This window comes from Cynoglossus semilaevis, chromosome 4 (genome assembly GCF_000523025.1).
Source record: "Cynoglossus semilaevis isolate Cse_v1.0 chromosome 4, Cse_v1.0, whole genome shotgun sequence".
Taxonomy (NCBI): Eukaryota; Metazoa; Chordata; class Actinopteri; order Pleuronectiformes; family Cynoglossidae; genus Cynoglossus; species Cynoglossus semilaevis.
The window spans coordinates 14216513-14231264 of record NC_024310.1 but is presented as its reverse complement, the minus strand read 5'-3'; the positions used below and the strand labels follow the sequence as shown (position 1 = coordinate 14231264).

General features: G+C 41.5%; 2 protein-coding genes across 5 annotated transcripts; both read left to right on the top strand.

The window, feature by feature from the left end:
- The first annotated feature begins 544 nt into the window (after positions 1 to 544).
- LOC103378219 (gastrula zinc finger protein XlCGF26.1-like) lies at positions 545 to 5567 on the top strand. Of its 4 annotated transcripts, none has more exons than XM_017032042.2 (4): positions 545 to 1825; positions 2122 to 2257; positions 3024 to 3227; positions 3540 to 5567. In XM_017032042.2, the coding sequence occupies exons 3-4, from the start codon at positions 3200 to 3202 to the stop codon at positions 5132 to 5134; spliced, it is 1623 nt and encodes a 540-aa protein (XP_016887531.1). In that variant the 5' UTR covers positions 545 to 1825; positions 2122 to 2257; positions 3024 to 3199; the 3' UTR covers positions 5135 to 5567. The 4 variants fall into 4 exon arrangements, with proteins under 4 accessions (XP_016887531.1, XP_008307563.1, XP_008307561.1 ...); XM_008309341.3 differs by having other exon boundaries at positions 548 to 1664; positions 3082 to 3227; XM_008309339.3 differs by having other exon boundaries at positions 548 to 1825; positions 3082 to 3227.
- LOC103378220 (extracellular calcium-sensing receptor-like) lies at positions 3807 to 13388 on the top strand. Its single transcript, XM_008309347.3, has 11 exons — positions 3807 to 3944; positions 5603 to 7882; positions 8190 to 8487; positions 9236 to 9322; positions 9413 to 9520; positions 9884 to 10050; positions 10126 to 10585; positions 10820 to 11044; positions 11250 to 11373; positions 11598 to 12070; positions 12270 to 13388. Exons 2-11 carry the CDS (start codon positions 7617 to 7619, stop codon positions 12708 to 12710), a joined length of 2649 nt encoding a protein of 882 aa, XP_008307569.2. The 5' UTR covers positions 3807 to 3944; positions 5603 to 7616; the 3' UTR covers positions 12711 to 13388.
- Positions 13389 to 14752: the final 1364 nt, after the last annotated feature.

Genomic DNA, 14752 nt, shown 5'->3' with positions numbered 1-14752 from the left:
CAGAGTCACATGATCATTCATGAACAGACTGAAGCCACATGTTGTGCTGTGTCTTGGTTTTTTTTTTTATATCTAAAGAATAAATGGTGTTTATTCTTCACTGTCTGTTCGATGTACAACTGAGCAGATCTGTGTCTGCTGCACAAGAACATCAGCCAGACTCTGAGGGAACCTGAATAATTAGATCAGGGGTCGGACTGAATGACTTTCAGCTCATCACATGACTTCACTCTGAGAACACACAGAGAAAAAAAAGTAGAGAGGACAGAACACACACCCACAATGACTACATTTGAGGTTTAAAAACGTTGACTTCCAGCACTTTTTTCCAGGTTCCTTATTTTTCTTACTTCAAAATAGTTCTATTTAAGGTCGTACACCTGCAGGAAATCACACAGGTACTATTAATGATGTAAAACTAGAGAACAGGAGGTTGCTTTGGAATCATTGGACATAGTCATAGATTCTCACGTTGGCCCCAGTCAGCAGCTGACCTCTGTAGGAGCCTGGTTGTTCCTCCAGAACATCTCATGTTCCGGTCAGACATTTGAACAGTAGTCTTGAAAGAAAACAGTGTGAGGAGAGACTACAGATCTTCAGTCCCGTTTTTGACCCAGAAAAGTATTATGTGTTTTAGGATATTTGCTCTCTCTTGTAGTGTATCCAGACAAATGTTTTAAAACTGACAAAGTACTTTTAACAAATTAAGACTGGTAGGTGGGCAGCAGTCTGAACAAAAAAAACCCCAAACCACCAGGCACTAAAGGAACCACAATAACGTGCTGCCGCAAAACAAACAAAGGCCAAAGGTCAGTGTCATCAGTCTGCTCTGTAAAACTGAAAACCTATTTGCGAAGACCGAGCTGCTAATAAGACAGCTTATGTCCGTGACGTTAAAGTCACATGATCAGGTCCTGGAATCATTTATGATTTATTGCTGCCCCCTGGTGTCTTAAGTGCTGCTACTACGGTGCGCTGCAGTTGAGTCTACACCTGCTGGAAAAAAACATAACTTTGCAAATAACGTTTCGGTGCACCATCAGCCTTAGATAAGCTGACGTTCTTTGTTCCTACATTCGATGTAAGCAAGAAAGACACTAGTTTACCCTCACGAATGGCAGCTAAACAGCTTATCTCCCAAAGTAAACTCTACTTACTTCGTGCACTTAAACATGCTATAACAACGTTCACTGATCCATATATGTATAAGGAAATTAATATGTATACACTGCACTTTTAGGTGGGGGGCGCAACTTTGCAGAGGATAAAACGTAAAATATACGTAGAATATTAAAATTTAAATAAAAGTTAGTACTCTAAACAAACAAGAACAGATATACCAGATGAAGGTAAGGGGGAATTAAAGAAAAAGAAAAACGTATCTTATTATGAAATGTCCGGAAGTAGTGAACGATCAGTGCGGATGCCGAAACGGTTGGCAGCCATCTTGTTCCGTCTAGGCCGTTTAACTGCTTTACCTAGAAGATGCTGCAGGTGTCACTTAAAGCTCATGAGTGCCACGGAATGCAGTCATTTAGGTAAAGAATCGATCGAAACAAACAAATAAATGGAACAATAAACTAGAAGAGCAGCGAACAGCACGTGAAAGTATGGACAGAGTGGAGCACTTTTTCTGGAGAACTGCCCTAACCTAAACACAGTAGGTCAGTCTCTGCTCCCTGCAGCTAATTATTACCAGATAATTGCAAATGTAAACATGACGTTACTGCCAACGCAAACGCAACGCACCACGGGAGTCCGCGGCACATAAGGAGCGTATGTCTCAGAAGTCACGATGAGGCGACGCATGGCATGGACAGTCACAGTAAGAAGAACGAGCATCAATTTCAACCACACTCCACCACATACGTTGGTGTGTTCTTAGTATTTTCGCAAATTTCAGTTTTAAATGACTCTCTTTAAATTACTACTATCGCATGGGAAGAGTAGCGTTCGGACGTTATGCAAATATATGCTAACTGTTAAATGTAATCACAAATATACAATGGTGTTTATCTCTCTAAGTTCATTGTTTCTCAAGCTCCACGTGTACTCATGGCTATCAAGTTGAATTTGTTATACATTTACCAAGAGATTTATATGGTGCCTTTGTGTTCTCAGGCAAACCAGCCTTGGAAATGAGGTAAAGCTGCCAACCACAGACCGGTTCAGTAGGAGGGTACAAAAACCACCAAACCCTGACAACATACAGTATGTCTTAGGACGATAGTGGATAACGCAGCACCTTTGTACTCAGGTGAGGTTTTGAGATTTTATTAATTTTTTTAGAGAATAAGGAAAATCGTCCAAATGGTGTAATCTTAAAATGCAGCACCAATAATACAAGTTTTGGTAAAACAAATGTTTAATGATGTTCTGAACAGCAGCTAATCTTAAACATGTTATTTTATTACCAAATAATAGGGAGACATGGCATTTCTGAATATCTCTGTTAATTTAGGGGATTATGTCTGCCAAGTCCAACCCCAACTGCCATAAATCAATGTTAGCTCAATGACAAAATAAAGCATTTTCTGGTCATTGACAGGTGTAAGATTAGAAGACTTGTCAAATGGTATGACTCAGTAAAATGTTAATAAAGATAGTTGATCATGACATTTTCAAATTAATATGGAAATTCATTTTGAATATTTAAACCAAACCAGTGTTTATTTAGTTATCCACAAAAATGCCTGCCAACTTTGGTTTCAGTTTGAAGTGTCTAGTGGTGTAACTGGTATATACCATGGTACCTGTACCTTTATGAGACTGATTTGATTAATTTATAGACAGGAGTCTGACTTTTGTAATGATATAATAATAAACTAAATAATAATAATATGGTTGATGTTGTTCTTATTAAAATGACAATACTATTATGTGCAGCTACAAATGTAGTCTAAAAATATAATAATAATGCACTGTTTTCAATTTCACATTTCTGTAGGATGATGCATTTTAAGAAGTAGGATGTTGGAGAAAGTTGTTTGCAAACAACAAACCCTCTCCTCTTCTTCTAATAGATGCCTCTGACAAGTAAAGGATAAGTGGCTCAACAAAGTTCCTGTGTCCTTTCTGCAGATGACGGCCTGCAGGTTCACCAGTGATCTGTCCTGGAAAATCTATTTGGAGCAGAAGGAACTAGAGTGCTCCCATATCAAGCAAGGAAGTGTGCATCAAGCTAGAGGAGGCTAATGTCATGGCTGTCAACATGAAGAGTGAAGAAGGTGAGAACATTTAAGTTGGCTTGGATTTATCACCAGTGCCCCACTGAGGACCACAGTGACACCTGTAGAAGATCAGTACTGGCCAAGTACTCTGGTTCATCAGGGCCTTTAGGACAAGTTCTGGTAAAAAGAAGAAATGTGCAGTGGAGAATATTGGAAAGACAGCAAAAGAACTCTTAGTTCTGTAACAGAGGTTATTTTAATATTTTGGGCAAATCCGTTGAATTTTACTTAAACTGCACTTGTTTTACTTGTGATCCACGTACATGTACAGTCTTCGTCTTCTTTAACGTCTCTCTACTCTCCCTGCAGACGACCTTAAGCTGTTGACGATTAAGGAAGAGGTTATGACTGAGCAGCACCAGTGGAGGAAGAGCGCGATCAAGGAGGAGACTGGGCCCCCCATCCTTAAAGAGGAGGAGGAAGTGTGCGTCAAACATGAGGAGAATAATATCAGTATTGTTACTGTGAAGATGGAAGAAGATGAACAGAAACCTGATTTCTTAGGTTTTCATTACCAAACAGAGAACAGAGTAGACGTTGACAAATCAGATTCAGCCTGGAAGACAGTTCCAGATGGACATTTAGGACTTGGTCCTCAGGATGAGGCAGAACAGTTGTCTGAAACTGAAGACAGTGAAGATGATTGGAACATAACCAATGAACCGCTGAATTCAAAGATGGGCACAAATGAAACAGTCTTCAGTGGTATGACAGGTAACACTGGTGTGGAACCGAGTTGTTCTGTATTTCAGGCGGAAATTAATGACAACCTTCTTCTGCTGAGACAGGAGGATACTCATTCAGGAGAGAAACCATTTGGTTGTTCTCAGTGTGGGAAAAGATTTACTCAAAAGAGTAGTCTGAAGGTGCACGAGAGAATCCATACTGGAGAGAAACCTTTCAGTTGCTCTGACTGTGGGAAAAGATTCACGGAAAAGGCCAAGATGAAAATCCATAAGAGAATTCATACAGGAGAGAAACCATATAGTTGCTCTGATTGTGGAAAAAGTTTTACGCAAAATAGCAGTTTGCAGATTCACAAGAAACGACACACGGGAGATAAACTCTTTAACTGCCCTGTCTGTGGTAAAATGTTTACTGTAAAGGGTAAGTTAAAGATACACATGCGAATTCATACTGGGGACAAGCCATTTAGCTGCTTAGAGTGTGGCAAAAGTTTTGCTGAAAATGCCAAACTAAAGCTGCACAGGAGAACTCATACTGGAGAGAAACCCTATGGTTGCTCTGAGTGTAACAAAAGATTCAATCAGAAAGGGGATCTTAGGAAACACCTTCAGATTCACACGGGAGAGAAACCAATTTCCTGCTCAGTTTGTGGAAAAGGATTTATAAAACATGGCGATCTGAGAAAACATGAAAGGATTCACACAGGAGAGAAACCCTTCAGTTGCTCCGAGTGTGGGAAAAGGCTCTCACAAAAAAGCAGCTTGAAGATACATCAAAGACGTCACACAGGAGAGAAACCTTATAGTTGCTCTGAGTGTGGTAAAGCTTTTATTGTGAAGAGCAAGCTGAAGGAACATGAAAGGATTCACACCGGGGAGAAACCCTTCAGTTGTTCTGAATGTGGAAAATGGTTTAGACGAAAAGATGAAATGTTGATTCACCTGAGAACACATACTGGAGAGAAACCATTCAGTTGCTCTGTCTGTGGCATTTGCTTTGCTGAGAAGAGTGGTCTGAAGGTACATGAGATGAATCACAGAGGAGAGAAACCATTCAGTTGCTCTCAATGTGGTAAAGGATTTACTCTAAAGTCCAGTTTGCGCAGACATGAAAAAATTCATTCAGGTGTAAAACAAATTACTTTTAGTGATGTTGGGGAAACACCTCATTTGGAGGATGAAAAAGTGACACATGAAGGAAGTCAGTCATGTTGTTAACTTTAAAATGTAGGAAGAAAGGTTTGGTCCTGGGTATCAAACAGCTTTTGACTAAAACAAAGTTAATTTAACACTGACACCTTTAGGAAGTTCTAGAGTGACTTTACTGTTAAATGCCTGAGAACTTTATTGATGTGAAGTAGATGTTAATTATTCTGGTTCTTGTTACTCAGTGATTACGTCGCATGTTGTGATAAACTTTGTTTATTGTTATGTCCAGACAGAATTCATTGATTTTCAATGTTAAGACTTTTTAAAGAATTTTTCTTGAAGAAAAACGTTTATCATTTACTCTTTTTGCATAAGTAACCATGTTTGTTTTGTTTAATAAACTTTAATATAAAATATTTAAGAATTTTATGCTTACTTTAAATGTCTACTACTAAATCATATTTAATTTCTGCTTTATTTTCCATTTTATGGAATGTTTATTTTAATCTTTTTTTTTTCTCTCCGTTGTCTCATTAGGATGACTTTATTCCCCAGCCTCAGCCTCTGCCCTTCACTGACTCATGGGAAACTCCTGCTTGTCTTTTCTTGCCTGCTTCCCCTCTAATGTTCCAGTCTCTGCCTCATGGGAAAAGAGATAAATGGACAGGTCTCACTCCCATTAAAACACGGTTAAAGTGGTTCCACCTCCCCTGAGGTTTCACTGAAGATCACAGGGAACAATGAGCTCATTTCTCTGTATCCTACAGCTGAAGGTTCGTACAGAAATACTTTAAAGTTAACCAACATGCAACGATTGAACCACAAAGTTGCTTCTACCTTTTCCGATGCTTTCTTTTTTTAATTGAAATCTGTGATGTCCAAACAAAAGTGGAGAGATTTATTTAATTATTAGTAATTAATAATTGTTAGACTCACAGTCAGAACCTGGTACTAATCACCTTTGTCTCCTCTCTTTTCCACTTCCACCACTTCCGCACACTGTTTGACACACTGTTATCACATCTGTCAACACACACACACACACACGCACGTAGAGACACTGTCAACAGTCTGAACCTCCCAGGCTTTAATTATCCTGAATCACACAAACCTCAGGAGAAGGACCTGAGTCTCACCGCTGTTCACTTTAATCAAGTTGTTTTCTAAGTTTCTTCGCCATCAGGGAAAAAGTGTATCCACTCATCATTAAGACAATTAAATAAAAAAGAAATAATCTGTTTGTATAATTAAAATAGATTTTTGCTGTATTAAAATAACATTTAAACCAGTTAAAACAGCGGTCACTTCACACCTGACATACAAGTGATTATGAAGACCTACCACACAAACAAACCTTTAGTACTTTGACAACTTTTAGTCCTGTGAGATGTTTAAGTAACTGTCAGTAAACTTCAGTAACAGTCAGTAAACTTCTACAGCTTTTAAAGCTGCAGTGTGTATGTTTTCATTAGCACCACACTGATGTTTCCTCTGCTAACACATGCTCTCAGGGACACATGATTAGGTGAAGAAGGCCTGAGGCAGTGCAACAGTGGAATCATCATCACCCTCATCATCATCCTCCCTCTGTTTTACTGGCTTTAGTATTTCTGCTCCTAATAATACAGTATTTTCACCCCAGGCCTCATCATTAACTTCACTCATTAAACATGATATGTTAATACCACTGATGATTAGTACATTATTAATAATTACAAAAAGACATGGAAATCATCAGCAAATCTTTGCCTAACATTTAAACTCAATTCTTCTTTCATTTTGAAAAACTAGCTGTAGCCTAGCTGTTAGCTAAACTTAGGTTCCATTATTTTCTAATTGGTTACTCTTGAAAGACTGTACCTTTTGATAAATGTTTGTAATATTTCCTGACTAACATTTAAATGACCTTTAACTGTCTTCTCTGATCTTGGCTTACGTTAAAGCAAGAGTTTGACTGAGTGAGAATCTTCACAGACACGTGACTCTGAGATCACTAACTCATAACGAACTCATCTTTAATGTGGTTACTTGTTTCCTTTAACCCTAATCTGTTAATCCAAAACCCTTTTATTCAACCAGCCTTCTTATCTGGAGGTATTGTGGCAGCCTCTGGTGATCTTGGAGTCCTCGTTCTGTCTCTTAACATCACTGAAGGATGAGTTGGTTCTCGCTCAGGCGCGATGATCTGAGGAGACAGACGTTGTCTTTTTCCGTCTTCATCAAAAGCTCACTTTGTTGTTGTTGTTTTTGACCAGTGTGAAATGTCAGAGCTGGTTTTTCACCAGCCCTGAGGGAAATCGGAGAGCAGTGACAGAGGACGTATATAAACCCAGAGTCAGGACACTGTGTCGGTGGTGAAAGAGTGACGTTAATGAAGTTCACCTGTGATTAGATGTTGTTTATGGTCTCAGTCTTTTCTCTGCTCTGATGGTGATAATAGTTCTGTCACAATGACTTTTATTCTCAACTTTGTAAAAAACCTTTGAAAACGTCGGGTGTTCATTTGCTCAGATCTTTGTCTGCGGTGTGAAACCTTCTGTCTAATGACAGGATGGATTATTCTAGGATTAAATATGGAGACTGCTCTTTCTCTCTGATCAGACTCAGTCATTTGGTTGTAATGTTGTGTTGGATTTTCTCCCATTGTTCCCAACAAGAGGAAAACCCACAGTGTGAAATAATCCCAGGCTCCATGTCGTTACCTGTGCTGCAGAAAGAGGGCGACATCACCTTGGGTGGACTCTTCTCTCTCCATGACATGGTGGTGGAGCACACGGTCTCCTACACCTCCACACCTGCTCCAACACAGTGCACCAGGTAAGAGGTCCCTTTACTCTTTAACGTCCCACCTTGGAGGCTTCAGTCCTCACCTCTGTGACCTTTGACTTTGATTTGTCCAACCAGGCTTCTGTACATCCTGGTCATATTATAGATGTGTTCAACCTCAGGTGGTGAAAAACAAACTGAAAAAAATATTCTCTTGTTGTTGGTTCAGAATGAGCAAAAACAAAGTTCAGTGAAAGTGTTTTATCGACGTCTCTTTTGATTTAAATGTTTGATAAGCTCTCTGAAAGCTGAACAGAAGAAGAAACGGTTTCTTTGTATATGAATTTCTGTTCTACAGATTTAACTTCAGAACCTTCCGTTGGATGCAGACCATGATCTTCGCCATTGAGGAGATCAACAGAGACCAGCGACTCCTTCCCAACATCACCCTGGGCTACAAGATCTATGACTCGTGCAGTACACCTCACCAGGCCTTGAGGGGCACTATGGAGCTCATGGGAACCAAGACCATTCTGGAGAATGTGACCCAGAGTGGAGGGAACTGTTCAGGCAGAGTTCTGGCTGTGATCGGAGATGGAGGATCCACTCAGTCTCTGGTTGTGGCTCGGTTCCTGGGGGTGTTCCACGTGCCACAGGTGGGTTCTAGAATTGTGTTTTAGATCCAGCAAATTGTACCAAGAATAAGAGTTAGGAACCATGGGCAGAAAAACTAGTCTTGGTAAATTTTGGGCTAAACTGAAGAAAGTAGCAAATACTTTGTAGTTCTTGGAGGCAAGCACTATGACCAGGAACAACATCAGGATCTAAGTCCAGCTCCAACTTCAACGACTTGTACCTGGACCTGTTCCTAGTTCTGTGTCTGGTTCCTGGTACTGGTGTCCTCCTTGAACAAACACATGCACACATGGACAATGTTTCCTAGTTAGAGGAGAACAGAATGAAACATCCTCATGTTTACCTTCAGGCCCCGCTAACAGAGACTGGTGAACACGTGCTGCTTCACTGACTGTGACTACAGTCAGTCTGCCTGTAGCCACAGTCAGTGAAGCAGCAGGTGACGGCAGACTGACTGTCCTCAGCTGACATGTTGTGATGTTGTTGTTCATGTTAAAAATCTCAGCAGCAGCGTTTGTTAACACAGAGTTAAATAAATGGTTTGTCCAACTATTGTCAAAGTTAAATAAGAATAATAATAACAACGATCGCGTTAGTCCTCAGTTAAGGGTGTGGTTAACAGAGACATCTTGTGGACGGATCAGTGATTACACTGCCGTTGAGGAGGATCGCCAATGAATTGGTTTTTAAATTTCAGAACCTGACTTCCCGAACCTTTGGTTATTGTTGTTATTGGTTATTGTGTTTTTTATCTTTCTGTCTGCTCAGGTCAGTTATTTCTCCAGCTGTGCCTGTCTCAGTGACAAACAGCAGTTCCCAGCCTTTTTAAGGACCATGCCCAGTGACTTCTTTCAGGTCAGAGGTCACACAAATATTGGTGGAGCAGACGCCTACAACGAGAAACACTTACACAACTTTAACAGTGTAACGTGTGTCTGCTGACAGGTGGATGCTCTGGTTCAGCTGGTCCAGCACTTTGGTTGGAGTTGGGTGGGCGTCGTGGCCGGAGACGACGCCTATGGCCGAGGAGGAGCCAGTATTTTTGCCGATAAGGTAAAACACAAGTCGAATAGTGACTCCTGAAACATCCAGACACAGCTCTGGAGTCCTTACAGAAAACACTTCTGGGTGGCCACAGGGTGGCGCAATATTTTTGAGAGAGAAGTTTTGTGAAGGTTAACCCTTGACACCAGCTATAAATAGACTAAAGGACCAGAGTTGTCCAAACAAAGACTTAACTAGCCAACAGATCAGTGATGACTTTTCCTTTGATGATACGAATGAAACTAAAATTATACATCAAAAAAGATTTTTGAGTTTACTACAACAAAAACAATTTAAAAAAGAAAGACATGAGAGAGATGTGTAAAACTTAACCTAACTTAAATCTCGTTTTTTGTCTTTGGTTCTTCTTAGGTCAGACAGTTCGGAGCATGTGTTGCTCTTCATGAGATCCTCCCAAAGAACAGAGACCAGGCTGGAGTTTCACGGATCATCTCAAAGATCCGCTCGTCACGAGCCAGAGTTGTTCTCGTGTTTGCAGTGGAGCAGGATGCTGCAGCTCTGTTCGATGAAGTTCTCAGGTTTGTTTTCTTTTCACCATCTTCAGTAACACTGCACCTTGAATCACTGACCAGCAAACCCATGGTTGTGTCCAGACAGGGTCTGACTGGGATCCAGTGGCTGGCCAGTGAGGCCTGGAGTACAGCTGCTGTCCTCTCCAGTCCGAGGAAGTACCATCAGATCCTCCAGGGTTCTATGGGGTTTGCCATCAGGCATGCTGACATTCCTGGACTCCAGGACTTCCTGCTAAGATTACATCCGTCCAGCGATGATTCTCCTGGAGATCCTTTCCTGGTTCCCTTCTGGGAGGAGGTGTTTCAGTGCAGCCTTGCTCTGAAGACTGAGCACCAGGAGTACAGACCTCCATGTTCTGGAGCAGAAGACCTGAGAAAGGTGACAAACATCTACTCGGACGTTTCCCAGCTGAGGATCTCCTACAACGTCTACAAAGCTGTGTATGCCATCGCTCACGCTCTGCAGAACATGAGGCGCTGTGTTCCAGGAGCTTCCCCTCTGCAGAGCTGTCCTGATCCAGAGGACATCCAGCCGTACCAGGTGACACTTAAACACATGTTGCTGAAGATATTTCTATGGCTATGTGCTGTCTTCAGTTATTTTTCAACATCTTGCAGCTTCTTTTTTATTTTTTATTTGAATATTTCTATAGTATTCTTTCACTATTATACTATTTATTTATAAACTATTTTATACTATCACTACTACAATATTTAACCATATTTTTCTCTAACTTTCATCGTGTAACTTTATCATTTATTTTCTGCTCCATAGTTGCTTCACTTCATCAAACAGGTGAGATACTTGAACTCATTCGGGGATGAGACCAAGTTTGATGAGAACGGTGACCCAGCCGCCATGTACGACCTGGTCAACTGGCACCTGGGACCCAGTGGACACATGGAGTTCGTGAACATCGGCAGATTTGATGAAATGGCTGGAAAACAAGAACTCCAGATTCAGGAGGAGAACATCGTGTGGAACGGAAACCAAACCGCAGTAAGGACTGGGTTCAGAGCTGGTTTACATTCAGCTACTAGTTAAAGTCTGAAGGGGGCACTAGTTAGTACAATCACAGTTGACTCAGAAAAGATTGGAGGACACAGAAATTAGTTTTGGTGACATGTTGTCCAAACTCTGGATCCCGGTCGGTGTGAGCGTTCAACTCATTAGTGCAGTTTGACCTGTGACCTCTTTCTTTCAGGTTCCATTGTCTGTGTGCAGCCACATCTGTCCTCCAGGGACCAGGAAAGCCATCAGACCAAACTTTCCCATCTGCTGCCACGACTGTGTGGTTTGTACAGCTGGAGAGATCAGTGAACACACAGGTGAGGAACACGACACCTCCTCAGTCAGTGTCAGGTCACAGTGAATCAGATCCTCTCCACATGACCTTCATAAATACTGACTTATAGTTTAAACTCATCTGTGTAATGTTTAAAAGAAAGTTGAAACAGAATTTCATCTCGTGTTTTGACCTTGAGCAGTGCAGCAGCTGAAGGTCATCACAGTCTGTGACCCCTGTCTCACTGAACCCCTGACTTTCTCTCAGATTCTATTGAGTGTATGCGCTGCTTGCCAGAGTTCTGGTCCAATCAGGACATGACGGCCTGTGTCCCCAAAGCGGTGGAGTTCCTGTCCTTCAGCGATACCATCGGCATCACCCTGACCACCATCTCCCTGCTGGGCTCCTTCTGCACCTGCAGCGTCCTCTTCATCTTCACGCGCCACAGGTGCACGCCCATCGTCAGAGCCAACAACTCTGAGCTGAGCTTCCTGCTGCTCTTCTCCCTCAACCTTTGCTTCCTCTGCTCCCTCACCTTTATCGGCCGCCCGTCTCCGTGGTCCTGCATGTTGAGACACACGGCCTTTGGCATTACCTTCGTCCTGTGTGTCTCCTGTATCCTGGGGAAGACCGTGGTGGTGCTGATGGCCTTCAAAGCAACACTTCCAGGCAGGAATATCATGAAGTGGTTTGGTCGAGCACAGCAGAAAACCATCATCATTTTCTCCACGCTGATCCAGGTGAGACGGTGCGGATGACACTGTGGTGTGAGATGTGTGAAGGTTCATGACTTTCACCAGTCTTATTGTTTCTTTATTATTGATACACACTGATTGTGAAAGCGTATGCAACTCAAAGCCAAATGTTCCTCCTGGCGGAGAACTGAGAATCTTTCATCTTCAGTGAAAACATCACAGTGTTTTCAAAATGCTCCTTCAGGTGATCATCTGTACAGTATGGCTGGTTGTGGCTCCGCCCACTCCTCGTAAACTGATGCCACGCGAGAGTCCGATTGTCATCCTCCTTTGTGATGAAGGGTCGCCCGTGGCCTTCGCTCTGGTTCTGGGCTACATCGGCCTGTTGGCCTGTCTCTGCCTCATCTTAGCATTTCTGGCTCGGAAACTTCCAGACAACTTCAACGAGGCCAAGCTCATCACCTTCAGCATGCTCATCTTCTGCTCTGTGTGGGTCGCCTTCATTCCTGCCTACATCACCTCCCCGGGAAAGTACTCCACGCTCACAGAGGTGTTTGCCATCTTGGCGTCCAGTTTTGGCCTCCTGGGCTGCATATTTGCACCAAAGTGCTACGTCCTCCTCCTGAGGCCTGAGAAGAATTCCAAGAAACATCTGATGTCCAGAGTGAACTTGGACAAGCTTTAAACTGGAACCGATGAAATCAGTTCCACGTCCCGTTACTGTGTGTCTGATTCAAATAAAATTTGATTAAGGTCACTTTAAGCATCTGATGATCCAAATGGAACTGGCTAAAAAATGTCATAGTTTTGGATCGAGTTACTGACTGGAACTTATTAAATATAGTTGGTCAAATGATAGATACATGGAATCTTTCAGTATACAGTTTACAGTGCAATAAAAAGTGAGCAAATATGGAGTAATTGGAATATTTAAATATATATATATAATTTATTTCATATTTTTATAAAAAATATTTATTTTAAAAATACCAAGGAGTGAAATTGTTGGAAATGTTTAATAATTACTTGTGATGAGTATAAACATTTTGGGCAGCAGAACACTTTTTATTTTTTGTGAATGCTGTCAATTGATAAAAGTGGAAAAAACGAGCAAGAATCTGTTTCAGCAAATCACGCTTTCCAAAAAATTGTAAATTGGAATTTGCCCTAAGATTGCACCTCTAATCTGGACCAATTAAATTTGTGCTTCAGGCTCCACTCCCTACAGTTTATGAAATGTTTTTATAAAATCGCAGGATCTTAATGTGACAAAAAAATGTCCACCAGATGGCAGCAGTGTAATTTTAATAACACAATTTCCATTTGTTGTCAGAGTTAAAAATAAAAATAATGATGATAATAATAATATTCTTAATACTATGTTTTTGTTCAATTGGTAAAAATGCACGTAGTTTCTGGTGCCAGTACAGACATGCACAGTTCTTGGTACATTACGTAGTTCCTGATAATTGTCCCTGCACATTAGGAAGGCATATACAATAGGTCCTGGTTCTGTTCATACTTGATATGGTGGACGTACACAAGTAGTACCAGCTGTGGAAGTACTGTGAGTTTGTATTAATCTGTGAGTGTCGTGGTGCTCACTGACAAGTCAACCATCATGTGATGTTTGATGAGCTGTGATTGGTCGTGTCGGGTCTGTCCGTCCTTCCCTCCTGTCTGTTTACCAGGTTGATCAGTGTGATCACTCTCACCTGTGTCACCTGGTGCCCTCTGTATAAATACCTCCTCTCCCTCTCTTGGTCTTTGTCAGGCTGTTGTTTCATATGTGTCATTCCTGTTTGTGTTCCCATAGAGTTCCCTGTTTTTTTGCCTGGTCCTGGTTTCCCAGAGTGTTCTCAGATCCCTGCCTGATTATTCCGTTTGGACTGATAATATCTCCCGCGTCCTGCATTTGGGTCCAGCCTGCTTCTACAAATCTCTTATTAATAATTAACAGCAACTCTGGTGTTAGGACCAGGATTCCATTCCTAAATGCATGTCCCTCTCGCTCTCTCTCTCTCTCTCTACATATATACAGTATATGCTCAGCTTAGTTTATGCATTATAGGATGACAGTTTTGTCTCATATTAATTTCGTCTGTGTTGGTCGTTTATTTTCATTCTCTTATCCAAACAGAGCTTAATTCTCTGAAAGAACAGTGTGGAGAAATAAATGTAATTCAGATGGAAATAAAAGTTAAAACCGAGAAGCATTGACAGCAACGTAAAGCAGGCAGAGAGAAGAGGTGAGACAGACAGAAACATTACTTTCCAGGTCTACAGCCACAGCATAAATCTGAGCTGACGATTTTATCTTTTCAAAACCCTCGGCAGCTTTTAATCAGGATCGCCAACTCCACCAAGAGTGGAGTAAATCCTGCTTTCTGACACTGCAGCCATTCAGAGCAGTGGGAATTATAGCAGCTTTTAGTGAGCAACAGAATGTTACCCGAGCACAGCAGATGCTTTGGAAATGGACATAAACCCCAGCAGATGTTTTTAAGGATGAGGATGAGGGAGGAAGAGGAGCGATAACCTAGCAGAAGATGGCGATGATTAAAGAGAAAAGCCTAATGGTGACAAATCAAGGTGTTTACGATGTGTCTACCTGTCGTCACACTCAGTGATCTGATAGAACATAGAACAGATCAATAAATCAGTGTTGTCTGTGAGAGAGAGCAGTTCAGGAGGAGGAGGTTCTGTAGAAGGAGTTTTCTCTACAGG

What these genes read in the sequence shown, in the direction of transcription:
- LOC103378219 (XM_017032042.2), top strand. Translation starts at nt 3,200, where the DNA reads ATGGCTGTCAACATGAAGAGTGAAGAAG. An exon ending in CAACATGAAGAGTGAAGAAG is followed by an intron (nt 3,228 to 3,539) that starts GTGAGAACATTT and finishes CTCTCCCTGCAG; the next exon opens with ACGACCTTAAGCTGTTGACG.
- LOC103378220 (XM_008309347.3), top strand. Translation starts at nt 7,617, where the DNA reads ATGGATTATTCTAGGATTAAATATGGAGACTGCTCTTTCTCTCTGATC. An exon ending in GCTCCAACACAGTGCACCAG is followed by an intron (nt 7,883 to 8,189) that starts GTAAGAGGTCCC and finishes TCTGTTCTACAG; the next exon opens with ATTTAACTTCAGAACCTTCC. An exon ending in GGGTGTTCCACGTGCCACAG is followed by an intron (nt 8,488 to 9,235) that starts GTGGGTTCTAGA and finishes CTGTCTGCTCAG; the next exon opens with GTCAGTTATTTCTCCAGCTG.